Below are 15,000 nucleotides of genomic sequence, written 5' to 3' on the forward strand. Positions count from 1 at the left end.
ACCTGACACAGGTGGGTGGGGGGTGTAAACCAGCGTGTAGTACTCCCTGACACAGGTGGGTGGGGGGTGTAAACCAGTGTGTAGTACTACCTGACACAGGTGGGTGGGGGGTGTAAACCAGCGTGTAGTACTCCCTGACACAGGTGGGTGGGGGGTGTAAACCAGCGTGTAGTACTACCTGACACAGGTGGGTGGGGGGTGTAAACCAGCGTGTAGTACTACCTGACACAGGTGGGTGGGTGGGGGGTGTAAACCAGTGTGTAGTACTACCTGACGCATGTGGGTGGGTGGGGGGTGTAAACCAGTGTGTAGTACTACCTGACACAGGTGGGTGGGTGGGGGGTGTAAACCAGTGTGTAGTACTACCTGACACAGGTGGGTGGGGGGGGTGTAAACCAGCGTGTAGTACTCCCTGACACAGGTGGGTGGGGGGTGTAAACCAGCGTGTAGTACTACCTGACACAGGTGGGTGGGGGGTGTAAACCAGCGTGTAGTACTACCTGACACAGGTGGGTGGGTGGGGGGTGTAAACCAGTGTGTAGTACTACCTGACACAGGTGGGTGGGGGGGGTGTAAACCAGTGTGTAGTACTACCTGACACAGGTGGGTGGGGGGTGTAAACCAGTGTGTAGTACTACCTGACACAGGTGGGTGGGGGTGTAAACCAGCGTGTAGTACTACCTGACACAGGTGGGTGGGGGGGGTGTAAACCAGCGTGTAGTACTACCTGACGCATGTCACCCTGCTGGCTTGTCTCTGTGCTGTCTCAGGTGAATGTTGATCCAGTAGCATGTCACCCTGCTGGCTTGTCTCAGGTGAATGTTGATCCAGTAGCATGTCACCCTGTTGGCTTGTCTCTGTGCTGTCTCAGGTGAATGTTTATCCAGTAGCATGTCACCCTGCTGGCTTGTCTCTGTGCTGTCTCAGGTGAATGTTGATCCAGTAGCATGTCACCCTGCTGGCTTGTCTCTGTGCTGTCTCAGGTGAATGTTGATCCAGTAGCATGTCACCCTGCTGGCTTGTCTCTGTGCTGTCTCAGGTGAATGTTGATCCAGTAGCATGTCACCCTGCTGACTTGTCTCTGTGCTGTCTCAGGTGAATGTTGATCCAGTAGCATGTCACCCTGCTGGCTTGTCTCTGTGCTGTCTCAGGTGAATGTTGATCCAGTAGCATGTCACCCTGCTGGCTTGTCTCTGTGCTGTCTCAGGTGAATGTTGATCCAGTAGCATGTCACCCTGCTGGCTTGTCTCTGTGCTGTCTCAGGAAAATGTTGATCCAGTAGCATGTCACCCTGCTGGCTTGTCTCTGTGCTGTCTCAGGAAAATGTTGATCCAGTAGCATGTCACCCTGCTGGCTTGTCTCAGGTGAATGTTGATCCAATAGCATAGTACCCTGCAGTCCACTGCTGGCTTGATTCATATCTAGATAATATTGTAGTTAGTTGCAGGGTGTTGTGCTGATGGACAGGGATTTGTCTGCCGTTTGTAATCCTAAGCACTTTTTTTTTGGGGGGTCGTCGAAGTCCAGTGTAAAAAAGAATCGTAATTTGTGATGGAAAAAATGCTTTCGGTGTCAACTAAAGTATGTAGAAAAGGTAATGGGCCAAATATTTATTTTTAAATCATCTTTGTTGGTTCTTAATCACCAAAATAAAAGCTAGACAGTCAGGGAGAATTTAAAATTCCCCAAATAATGAATTTAGCAGCGTTTATTTTAGGTCGGAATTTAGCAGTGTTGATGTTATGTTTGAGCAAGATAAAAATGCATAGAATTTCAGGAAATTACCTTAAAAATGCTCAGATTTATCTTCACCGCCAAGATTAGGGACCTCTAAAATTGTCTCCTAAATATTCCTTTCCCCCCCCACCACCTCAGCCCCCCACCACCTCAGCCCCCCCCCCCACCACCACCTCAGCCCGACCACCACCACCACCTCAGCCCCCCACCACCTCAGCCCCCCGCCCCCACCACCACCTCAGCCCCCCACCACCTCAGCCCCCCACCACCACCTCAGCCCCCCACCACCACCACCTCAGCCCCCCGCCCCCACCACCACCTCAGCCCCCACCACCACCACCTCAGCCCCCCACCACCACCTCAGCCCCCCACTACCTCAGCCCCCCACCACCTCAGCCCCCCGCCCCCACCACCTCAGCCCCCACTACCTCAGCCCCCCCCACCACCAGAGGAAACCCCAATGACAGTGATGTGTGTGTGTGTTCCAGAAACGCAGCCACCTGGTGAAGCAGCTGAACGACTCCGAGCCGTCCACCCCGTCTCCCCTCATGGAAGGGACTCCCACCATCAAGAGCAGGAAGAAACTCCTTCAGATCATCGACACCACGCTGCTCAAATGCTACCTGCATGTACGTATGGATACCTCAGACGTACTCCCCCATTCCATTGTAATGCTACCTGCATGTACGTATGGATACCTCAGACGTACTCCCCCATTCCATTGTAATGCTACCTGCATGTACGTATGGATACCTCAGACGTACTCCCCCATTCCATTGTAATGCTACCTGCATGTACGTATGGATACCTCAGACGTACTCCCCATTCCATTGTAATGCTACCTGCATGTACGTATGGATACCTCGGACGTACTCCCCATTCCATTGTAATGCTACCTGCATGTACGTATGGATACCTCAGGCGTACTCCCCATTCCATTGTAATGCTACCTGCATGTACGTATGGATACCTCGGACGTACTCCCCATTCCATTGTAATGCTACCTGCATGTACGTATGGATACCTCGGACGTACTCCCCATTCCATTGTAATGCTACCTGCATGTACGTATGGATACCTCGGACGTACTCCCCCATTCCATTGTAATGCTACCTGCATGTACGTATGGATACCTCGGACGTACTCCCCCATTCCATTGTAATGCTACCTGCATGTACGTATGGATACCTCGGACGTACTCCCCCATTCCATTGTAATGCTACCTGCATGTAGGGTCAGTTTCCTGGACACTGATTGAAGACTCATCCTGGACTGAGAAACTGTCTAGATAAAAGGTTGTCCATTGAGTGCTTCTCAGTCCAGGACTAGTCTTCATCTGTGTCCCTGTTTAATCTAGTGTCTCTCTCTTCTCTCCAGACCAACGTGTCACCTGTGTTAATCTAGTGTCTTTCTCCTCTCACCAGACCAACGTGTCCCCTGTGTTAATCTAGTATCTTTCTCCTCTCTCCAGACCAACGTGGCCCTGGTGTCCCCTGTGTTAATCTAGTGTCTCTCTCCAGACCAACGTGTCCCCGTGTTAATCTAGTGTCTCTCTCCAGACCAACTTGTCCCCTGTGTTAATCTAGTGTCTCTCTCCTCTCTCCAGACCAACGTGGCCCTGGTGTCCCCTCTATTGCGTCTGGATAATAACCACTGTCACATTGAGGAGAGTGAGTACATCCTGAAGAAGGCCCACAAGTACAGCGAGCTCATCATCCTCTATGAGAAGAAGGGCCTGCATCAGAAAGGTAATGAGCACCATCACACCACCTCCTCCATGCTTCAAAGGAAATGAGCATTGTCACTGTGGCGTGTAGACGGCGTTGTGGCGTGTAGACGGCGTTGTGGCGTGTGGACGGCGTCGTCGCCGTGGCGTGTAGACGGCGTCGTCGCCGTGGCGTGTAGACTGTGTCGTCGCCGTGGCGTGTAGACTGCGTTGTCGCCGTGGGGGTGTCTGAAGAATACTAACACTACCAGTCTAAAGTTTGGACACCGACTCATTCAAGGGTTTTTCTTTATTTTATTTTTACTATGTTCTACATTGTAGAATAATAATGATGACCTCAAAACTATGAAATAACACAAATGGAATCATGTAGTAACCAAAAAATGTTAAACAAAAGTGTTAAACAAATCAAAATATATTTGATATTCTTCAAAGTAGCCATCCTTTGCCTTGATATCAGCTTTGCACACTCTTGGCATTCTCTCAACCAGCTTCACCTGGAATGCTTTTCCAACAGTCTTGAATGAGTTCCCACATATGCTGAGCACTTGTTGGCTGCTTTTCCTTCACTCTCCAGTCCAACTCATCCCAAACCATTTCAATTGGGTTGAGGTCGGGTGATTGTGAAGGCCAGGTCATCTGATGCAGCACTCCATCACTCTCCTTCTTGGTCAAATAGCCCTTACACAGCTTGGAGGTGTGTTGGGTCATTGTCCTGTTGAATAACAAATGATAGTCCCACTAAGTGCAAACCAGATGGGATGGCGTATCGCTGCAGAATGCTGTGGTAGACGGGCTGTGCCTTGAATCCTAAATAAATCACAGTGTCACCAGCAAAGCCCCCCCCCCAACACCATCACACCTCCTCCTCCATGCTTCACGGGGGGAACCACATGTGGAGATGATCTGTTCACTTATTCTGCGTCTCACAAAGACACGAACGGTTGGATCCAAAAATATCCAATTTGGACTCCATCAGACCAAAGGACAGATTTCCATCGGTCTAATGTCCGTTGCTCGTGTTTCTTGGCCAAAGCAAGTCTCTTCTTATTGGCCTGTTGCTCCAGACTGATTTAGAGTTAGTATGCTGTTTCATGGCCTGTTGCTCCAGACTGATTGGGAATACACTGGGCTGCAAATGATTTCAGGAAAATGTTTTCTGATCAATTCTAAATAAAATTATATTAAGGCCTAATTACCACATAAATTCCATAGTCTATAGGTATGTAGCCTAAATCAACATGTAGCCTATAGGTAGGTAGCCTAAATCAACATATAGCCTATAGGTAGGTAGCCTAAATCAACATATAGCCTATAGGTAGGTAGCCTAAATCAACATGTAGGCTATAGGTAGGTAGCCTAAATCAACATGTAGCCTATAGGTAGGTAGCCTAAATCAACATGTAGGCTGTAGCATGATTAGGAGTAGTGAAGTAGAGTAGTGAAGTCTTCAACCCTTGTTCCGCAGAGAAGTCGTTAACCAAAGAAGTTGTGCAATCCGATTGATGAGCAATTGTCGTCCCCGCAAACCTTTACATTTGGTGACATTTTTTGTTTACATTCTTTACATTTAAAAAAAAATACAATTCTTGTCCATTCAGACGACCTAAATCTATATTATTCTTGTCTGAATTGTATTATGTACTCGTCCTTTTCATCTGCATTCTTTCCCTCCCCTGTTTTTCTTCCTTCACACCTCTCCTTCACCTCTTCCTGACCCTGTTTGTGCTCCTCTCTTCCTCTCCTGCAGGTGTTGTTGGATCAGTTCCACCAAGGCTAACGTTCCTCTCTTCCTCTCCTGCAGGTGTTGTTGGATCAGTTCCACCAAGGCTAACTCTCCTCTCTTCCTCCCTTGCAGGTGTTGTTGGATCAGTCCACCAAGGCTAACTCTCCTCCCCCAGCCCTACAGGTGTTGTTGGACCAGTCCACCAAGGCTAACTCTCCTCTCTTCCTCCCCCAGCCCTGCAGGTGTTGTTGGATCAGTCCACCAAGGCTAACTCTCCTCTCTTCCTCCCCCAGCCCTGCAGGTGTTGTTGGATCAGTCCACCAAGGCTAACTCTCCTCTCTTCCTCCCCCAGCCCTACAGGTGTTGTTGGATCAGTCCACCAAGGCTAACTCTCCTCTCTTCCTCCCTTGCAGGTGTTGTTGGATCAGTCCACCAAGGCTAACTCTCCTCCCCCAGCCCTACAGGTGTTGTTGGACCAGTCCACCAAGGCTAACTCTCCTCTCTTCCTCCCCCAGCCCTGCAGGTGTTGTTGGATCAGTCCACCAAGGCTAACTCTCCTCCCCAGCCCTACAGGTGTTGTTGGACCAGTCCACCAAGGCTAACTCTCCTCTCTTCCTCCCCCAGCCCTGCAGGTGTTGTTGGATCAGTCCACCAAGGCTAACTCTCCTCTCTTCCTCCCCCAGCCCTACAGGTGTTGTTGGATCAGTCCACCAAGGCTAACTCTCCTCTAAAGGGACATGAGAGGACGGTGCAGTACCTCCAGAGACTGGGTGAGTTAACCTCCCAACATCAACTTAACGCAGATGTTTTGTTAATGATTTTGGATTAAACATCCATGTAAATGAACACTGGGATTGAAACATATAATAGGCTTTCCACACAGCAGAGTTGATGTGTGTATGACGGCACTAACGAAGAGAACACCACAGTCGATATAGCTCCACCATCAACACCATATGAGTTAACCTTTAACCTTTCCACCATTCTCACACGTCCAAACCTGTCCTCTCTGAGCATACCATTAATCATCTCTTATCATTATCTTGTCAGGGATGGAGAATCTGGTCATTATCTTTGAGTTCTCTCCCTGGGTTCTGAAGATCTGTCCTGAGGACGGACTCAAGGTGAGACAGGATTGTCAGGAGTTGGAACCGTCTTTGCCTACCCTAGTTGACTGCACTGTTTGTTGGAACGTTGCTGCGGGGAATTGCTTCCATTCAGCCACGAGCATTAATGAGGTCGGGCACTGATGTTGGGCGATTAGGCCTGGATCACAGACGGTGCTCCAATTCATCCCGAAGGTGTTCGATGGGGTTGAGGTCAGGGCTCTGTGCAGGCCAGTCAAGTTCTTCCACACCGATATTGACAAACCATTTATTTTATAGACCTCGCTTTGTGTACTGGGGCATTGTCATACTGAAACAGGAAAGGGCCTCCCCCAAAATGTTGGATGCACAGAACCATCTAGAATGTCATTGTATGCTGTAGGGTTAAGATTTCCCTTCACTGGAACTAAGGCCCAAATCATGAAAAACACCCCCAGACCATTACTACTCCTCCACCAAACTTTACAGTTGGCAGGTAGCGTTCTCCTGGCATCTTCCAAACTCAGATTCGTCTGTCGGACTGTCAGATGGAGAAGTTTGATTCGGCATCCCAGAGAATGCGTTTCCTCTGCTCAAATCAAATCAGATGTTATTGGTCACATGGTCAGCAGATGTTATTGGTCACATGGTCAGCAGATGTTAATGTGAGTGTAGTGAAATGCTTGTGCTTCTAGTTCCGACCATGCAGTAATATCTAGAAAGTAATCTAACAATTCCCCAACAATTACCTAATACACACAAATCTAAAGAGATGGAATAAGAATATGTATATATGGATGAGCGATGGCCGAACGGCAGGCAAGATGTAATAGATTATATAAAATACAGTATATACATATGAGATGAGTAATGTATGGTATGTAAACATTATATGAAGTGGCATTATTTAAAGTGACTAGTGATACATTTTTACATTCAATTTTCCTTTATTAAAGTGGTTAGAGATTGAGTCAGTGTGTTGGCAGCAGCCTCTCTGTGTTAGTGACGGCTGTTTAACAGTCTGATGGCCTTGAGATAGAAGCTGTTTTTCAGTCTCTCGGTCCCAGCTTTGATGCACCTGTACTGACCTCGCCTTCTGGATGATAGCGGGGTGAACAGGCAGTGGCTCGGGTGGTTGATGTCCTTGATGATCTTTATGGCCTTCCTGTAACATCGGGTGGTGTAGGTGTCCTGGAGGGCAGGTAGTTTGCCCCCGGTGATGCGTAGTGCAGACCTCACTACCCTCTGGAGAGCCTTACGGTTGAGGGCGGTGCAGTTGCCGTACCAGGTGGTGATACAGCCCGCCAGGATGCTCTCGATTGTGCATCTGTAGAAGTTTGTGAGTGCTTTTGGTGACAAGCTAAGTTTGTTTTGAGTCAAATGGTGGTGTGCTTTACACCACTCTAGCCAACACTTGGCATTGTGAATGGTGATCTTAGGCTTGTGTGCGGCTGCTCAGCCGTGGAAACCCATTTCATGGAGCTTCCGACAAACAGTCATTGTGCCGACGTTGCTTCCAGAGGCAGTTTGGAACTCGGTAGTGAGTGTTGCAATCGAGGACAGATGGTTTTTACGTGCTTCAGCACTCGGCGGTCCCGTTCTGTGAGCTGGTGTGGCCTACCACTTCGTGACTGAGCCGCTGTTGCTTCTAGACGTTTCCTCTTCACAATAACAGCACTTACAGTTGACCGGGGGACAGCTCTAGCAGGGCAGAAATCTTAAGAACTGACTTGTTGGAAAGGTGGCATCCTATGACACTGCCACGTTGAAAGTCACTGAGCTCTTCAGTAAGGGCCATTCTACTGCCAATGTTTGTCTATGGAGATTGCAAGGATGTGTGTTCGATTGTATACACCGGTCAACAACGGGTATGGCTGAAATAGCCAAATCCACTCATTAAAGGCGTGTCCACATACTTTTGAACATGTAGTGTACATACTAAAATACATTGATTCTCCATTGGGGAAAATGTCAATTCAGTATCATTATAGGTCATATACATATTGTTTCTGTCCCAGATCTTCACTGAGGACCTGACGGAGGTAGAGACCCTGCCTAGAGACAAGGTCCTGAACTTCCTGAAGGAGGGCTTTAAGGAGCTCACTATCCCCTACCTTGAGCACATCGTACATGTCTGGGAGGAGACGGAGCCAGAGTTCCATAACGTCCTCATTCAGCTGTACCTGGAGAGGGTCCAGGGGCTCATGAAGCAGTACCTCAACTCCCTGCCCGAGGGTAAGACCTGATACTACTACAATTTTTTGGGGGGGGCAGGGCGGGGCCTAAGGAATATCTAGTATCATTGATCTATAACAGAAAAGAAGTAGTCCCAGCACACTGCCCTGAGGTACTCCACGGCCCCCAGCACACTGCCCTGAGGTACTCCACAGCCCCCAGCACACTGCCCTGAGGTACTCCACAGCTGGGATCTGTCTGTTCTGTCTTCCTTGTCCTGTAGGGGTTCCTGCAGTGGCTGCTGGGAAGGAGGAGGGGGACCTGGGAGAGTTTAGGAACAAGCTTCTATGTTTCCTGGAGGTCTCTACCAGCTACGAGCCTAGACGTCTTATCAGTGACTTCCCCTTTGACGGTAAGAATGGGTAGTTAGGTGGGGAAATATTCGATGAAGTTACATATTGCAATATTATTTTGGACGATATATTGATATGTTGACTCTCAAAGTATCGATTTGTACTTGCTAGGTAGCATTAGCTAGCGCTAGTTGTCTGTACATGCACCGAAACGCCAGTATTGTTCATCCTAGAGCTTATTCTTCATCTTCTTTTGAAAAAGTGAGCCAACATGTTTTCAGCACTTATTTCCATGACTCTTGTCGCTCTGCAGGAGACATACACTGAGTGTACAAAACATTATGAACACCTTCCTAATATTGAGTTGCACCCCCTAATGCCTGCAGAACAGCCTCTATTCGTCGGGACATGGACTCTACAAGATGTTGAAAGCGTTCCACAGGGATGCTGGCCCATGTAGAATCCAATGCTCCCCACAGTTACCAAGTTGGCTGGATGTCCTTTGGGTGGTGAACAAGTCTTGAGGCACACGGGGGACTATTGAGTGTGAAAAACCCAGCAGCGTTGCAGTTCTTGCCACACACTCAAACCGGTGCACCTAACACCATACCCCGTTCAAAGGCACTTAAATATTTTGTCTTTGCCCATTCACCCTCTGAATGGCACACACACTGGCCTGATGGCTCCTTGCTGTCCCCAGTCCACCTGGTTGTGCTGCTGCTCCAAGTTTCAACTGACCTGTTCACCGGACGTGCTACCTGTCCCAGACCTGATGTTTTCAACTCTCTCTCTACTGCACCTGCTGTCTCTAACTCTGAATGATCGGCTATGAAAAGCCAACTGACATTTACTCCTGAGGTGCTGACTTGCTGCAACCTCGACAACCACTGTGATTATTATTATTTGACCCTGCTGGTCATTTATGAACATTTGAACATCTTGGCCATGTTCTGTTATAATCTCCACCCGGCTCAGCTAGAACAGGACTGGCCACCCCTCATAGCCTGGTTCCTCTCTACCCGGCACAGCCAGAAGAGGACTGGCCACCCCTCATAGCCTGGTTCCTCTCTAGGTTTCTTCCTAGGTTTTGGCCTTTCTAGTGAGTTTTTCCTAGCCACCGTGCTTCTACAACTGCATTGCTTGCTCTTTGGGGTTTTAGGCTGGGTTTCTGTACAGCACTTTGAGATATCAGCTGATGTACGATATTTTGTATTTGATTGATACACAATCCATGTCTCAAGGCTTACAAATCCTTCTTTAACCCGTCTCCTCTTCATTTACACTGTGATTGAAGTGGATTTAACAAGTGACATCAATAAGGAATCGTATCTTTCACCTGGATTCACCTGGTCAGTCTGTGTCATGGAAAGAGCAGCTGTTCCTAATGTTTTGTACACTTAACAATATGTTTGAAACATCAAATCACAAAATCGCAGTATCGAATCACATTACATACAGAATCATGAGAATCACAATACATTGAGAATCATGAGAATCCCATTACATACAGAATCATGAGAATCCCATTACATACAGAATCATGAGAATCCCATTACATACAGAATCATGAGAATCACAATACATTGAGAATCCCAATACATACAGAATCATGAGAATCACAATACATACAGAATCATGAGAATCACAATGCATTGAGAATCACAATACATAGAGAATCGGCATGTAAGTATGGTGATACTGGCCATCCATTCCCAGCCCTAGTGGTCATGGTAGAGACGGTTGGTCTTGTCCTCTCTGACTGCTATTAGTGATCGCATGCGGTCCTTTGGATGCAATGATTGTAAGTCGCTCTGGAGTGTTTGCTAAATAACTCATAATGTGAAATATATGCCATCTATGTCTATGCTGGTCCCAGATCTGTTTGTGTTGTCTTGTCAACTCCTACGGTCGTTACCTAGCCTGGTCCCAGATCTGTTTGTGTTGTCTTGTCAACTCCTATGATCGTTACCTAGCCTGGTCCCAGATCATACTATTATGTTATAATTAAGTCTATGATTTGATAGAGCAGTCTGACTGAGCGGTGGTAGGCAGCAGCAGGCTCGTAAGCATTCATTCAAACTTTACAGCATTTGCCAGCAGCTCTTAGCAATGCTTGAAGCACAGCGCTGTTTATGACTTCAAGCCTATCAACTCCCGAGATTAGGCTGGTGTAACCGATGTGAAATGGCTAGCTAGTTAGTGGGGTGCGCGCTAACACCGTTTCAAACGTCACTCGCTCTGAGACTTGGAGTAGTTGTTCCCCTTGCTCTGCAAGGGCCACGGCTTTTGTGGAGCGATGGGTAACGATGCTTCGATGGTGGCTATTGTCGATTGTCGACGGACTTCCGGCGCCGACAGAGATGGCCGCCTCGCTTCGCGTTCCTAGGAAACTATGCAGTTTTTTGTTTTTTTACGTGTTATTTCTTACACTAGTACCCCAGGTCATCTTAGGTTTCATTACATACAGCCGAGAAGAACTACTGAATATAAGATCAGCGTCAACTCACCATCAGTACGACCAAGAATATGTTTTTCGCGATGCGGATCCTGTGTTCTGCCTTACAACCAGTGTAACGGAGTGGATCACATGCAGCGACCAAAAAAAAAAAAAAAAAACGACTCAGAAAAAGAGGGAAACGAAGCGGTCTTCTGGTCAGACTCCGGAGACGGGCACATCGTGCACCACTCCCTAGCATTCTTCTTGCCAATGTCCAGTCTCTTGACAACAAGGTTGATGAAATCCGAGCAAGGGTAGCATTCCAGAGGGACATCAGAGACTGTAACGTTCTCTGCTTCACGGAAACATGGCTCACTGGAGAGACGCAATCCGAAGCGGTGCAGCCAGCGGGTTTCTCCACGCATCGCGCCGACAGAAACAAACATCTTTCTGGTAAGAAGACGGGCGGGGGCGTATGCCTTATGACTAACGTGACATGGTGTGATGAAAGAAACATACAGGAACTCAAATCCTTCTGTTCACCTGATTTAGAATTCCTCACAATCAAATGTAGACCGCATTATCTACCAAGAGAATTCTCTTCGATTATAATCACAGCCGTATATATCCCCCCCCAAGCAGACACATCGATGGCTCTGAACGAACTTTATTTAACTCTCTGCAAACTGGAAACGATTTATCCGGAGGCTGCATTCATTGTAGCTGGGGATTTTAACAAGGCTAATCTGAAAACAAGACTCCCTAAATTTTATCAGCATATCGATTGCGCAACCAGGGGTGGAAAGACCCTGGATCATTGTTACTCTAACTTCCGCGACGCATATAAGGCCCTGCCCCGCCCCCTTTCAGAAAAGCTGACCACGACTCCATTTTGTTGATCCCTGCCTACAGACAGAAACTAAAACAAGAAGCTCCCACGCTGAGGTCTGTCCAACGCTGGTCCGACCAAGCTGACTCCACACTCCAAGACTGCTTCCATCACGTGGACTGGGAGATGTTTCGTATTGCGTCAGACAACAACATTGACGAATACGCTGATACGGTGTGCGAGTTCATTAGAACGTGCGTTGAAGATGTCGTTCCCATAGCAACGATTAAAACATTCCCTAACCAGAAACCTTGGATTGATGGCAGCATTCGTGTGAAACTGAAGGCACGAACCACTGCTTTTAATCAGGGCAAGGTGTCTGGTAACATGACTGAATACAAACAGTGCAGCTATTCCCTCCGCAAGGCTATCAAACAAGCTAAGCGCCAGTACAGAGACAAAGTAGAATCTCAATTCAACGGCTCAGACACAAGAGGCATGTGGCAGGGTCTACAGTCAATCACGGACTACAGGAAGAAACCCAGCCCAGTCACGGACCAGGATGTCTTGCTCCCAGGCAGACTAAATAACTTTTTTGCCCGCTTTGAGGACAATACAGTGCCACTGACACGGCCTGCAACGGAAACATGTGGTCTCTCCTTCACTGCAGCCGAAGTGAGTAAGACATTTAAACGTGTTAACCCTCGCAAGGCTGCAGGCCCAGACGGCATCCCCAGCCGCGCCCTCAGAGCATGCGCAGACCAGCTGGCCGGTGTGTTTACGGACATATTCAATCAATCCCTATACCAGTCTGCTGTTCCCACATGCTTCAAGAGGGCCACCATTGTTCCTGTTCCCAAGAAAGATAAGGTAACTGAGCTAAACGACTACCGCCCCGTAGCACTCACATCCGTCATCATGAAGTGCTTTGAGAGACTAGTCAAGGACCATATCACCTCCACCCTACCTGACACCCTTGACCCACTCCAATTTGCTTACCGCCCAAATAGGTCCACAGACGATGCAATCTCAATCACACTGCACACTGCCCTAACCCATCTGGACAAGAGGAATACCTATGTGAGAATGCTGTTCATCGACTACAGCTCGGCATTCAACACCATAGTACCCTCCAAGCTCGTCATCAAGCTCGAGACCCTGGGTCTCGACCCCGCCCTGTGCAACTGGGTACTGGACTTCCTGACGGGCCGCCCCCAGGTGGTGAGGGTAGGCAACAACATCTCCTACCCGCTGATCCTCAACACTGGGGCCCCACAAGGGTGCGTTCTGAGCCCTCTCCTGTACTCCCTGTTCACCCACGACTGCGTGGCCATGCACGCCTCCAACTCAATCATCAAGTTTGCGGGCGACACAAAAGTGGTAGGCTTGATTACCAACAACGACGAGACGGCCTACAGGGAGGAGGTGAGGGCCCTCGGAGTGTGGTGTCAGGAAAATAACCTCACACTCAACGTCAACAAAACTAAGGAGATGATTGTGGACTTCAGGAAACAGCAGAGGGAACACCCCCCCCATCCACATCGATGGAACAGTAGTGGAGAGGGTAGCAAGTTTTAAGTTCCTCGGCATACACATCACAGACAAACTGAATTGGTCCACTCACACAGACAGCATCGTGAGGAAGGCGCAGCAGCGCCTCTTCAACCTCAGGAGGCTGAAGAAATTCGGCTTGTCACCAAAAGCACTCACAAACTTCTACAGATGCTCAATCGAGAGCATCCTGGCGGGCTGTATCACCGCCTGGTATGGCAACTGCACCGCCCTCAACCGTAAGGCCCTCCAGAGGGTAGTGAGGTCTGCACAACGCATCACCGGGGGCAAACTACCTGCCCTCCAGGACACCTACACCACCCGATGCTACAGGAAGGCCATAAAGATCATCAAGGACATCAACCACCCGAGCCACTGCCTGTTCACCCCGCTGTCATCCAGAAGGCGAGGTCAGTACAGGTGCATCAAAGCTGGGACCGAGAGACTGAAAAACAGCTTCTATCTCAAGGCCATCAGACTGTTAAACAGCCACCACTAACATTGAGTGGCTACTGCCAACACACTGTCAATGACACTGACTCTACTCCAGCCACTTTAATCATGGGAATTGATGGGAAATGATGTAAATATATCACTAGCCACTTTAAACAATGCTACCTTATATAATGTTACTTACCCTACATTGTTCATCTCATATGCATACGTTGATACTGTACTCTATATCATCGACTGCATCCTTATTTAATACATGTATCACTAGCCACTTTAACTATGCCACTTGGTTTACATACTTATCTCATATGTATATACTGTACTCGATATCATCTACTGTATCTTGCCTATGCTGCTCTGTACCATCACTCATTCATATATCCTTATGTACATATTCTTTATCCCCTTACACTGTGTATAAGACAGTAGTTTTTTTGGAATTGTTAGTTAGATCACTTGTTCGTTATTACTGCATTGTCGGAACTAGAAGCACAAGCATTTCGCTACACTCGCATTAACATCTGCTAACCATGTGTATGTGACAAATAAAATCTGATTTGATTTGTGTTCCTGGTTCGAGCCCAGGTAGGGGCGAGGAGAGGGACGGAAGCTATACTGTTACACTGGCAATACCCAACTGCCTATAAGAACATCCAATAGTCAAAGGTTAATGAAATACAAATGGTATAGAGAGAAATAGTCCTATAAATACTATATTAACTACAACTTAAAACTTCTTACCTGGGAATATTGAAGACTCATGTTAAAAGGAACCACCAACTTTCATATGTTCTCATGTTCTGAGCAAGGAACTGAAACGTTAGCTTTCTTACATAGCACATATTGCACTTTTACTTTCTTCTCCAACACTGTGTTTTTACATTATTTAAACCAAATTGAACATGTTTCATTATTTACTTCAGGCTAA

The 15,000-nt window shown here is 47.8% G+C and overlaps 1 protein-coding gene across 1 annotated transcript in view; it reads left to right on the top strand.

Moving 5' to 3' along the window:
* LOC112255822 (vam6/Vps39-like protein) overlaps positions 1-15,000 on the top strand; it is a 39,240-nt gene that overhangs the window by 18,247 nt on the left and 5,993 nt on the right. Inside the window, exons 11-16 of the mRNA XM_042326223.1 lie at positions 2,226-2,366; positions 3,344-3,485; positions 5,873-5,959; positions 6,240-6,313; positions 8,293-8,509; positions 8,733-8,861. Of these exons, the coding sequence (XP_042182157.1) occupies positions 2,226-2,366; positions 3,344-3,485; positions 5,873-5,959; positions 6,240-6,313; positions 8,293-8,509; positions 8,733-8,861 (790 nt within the window). The remainder of the gene's footprint in view (positions 1-2,225; positions 2,367-3,343; positions 3,486-5,872; positions 5,960-6,239; positions 6,314-8,292; positions 8,510-8,732; positions 8,862-15,000) is intronic.

This window comes from Oncorhynchus tshawytscha, linkage group LG08, assembly GCF_018296145.1.
Source record: "Oncorhynchus tshawytscha isolate Ot180627B linkage group LG08, Otsh_v2.0, whole genome shotgun sequence".
Taxonomy (NCBI): Eukaryota; Metazoa; Chordata; class Actinopteri; order Salmoniformes; family Salmonidae; genus Oncorhynchus; species Oncorhynchus tshawytscha.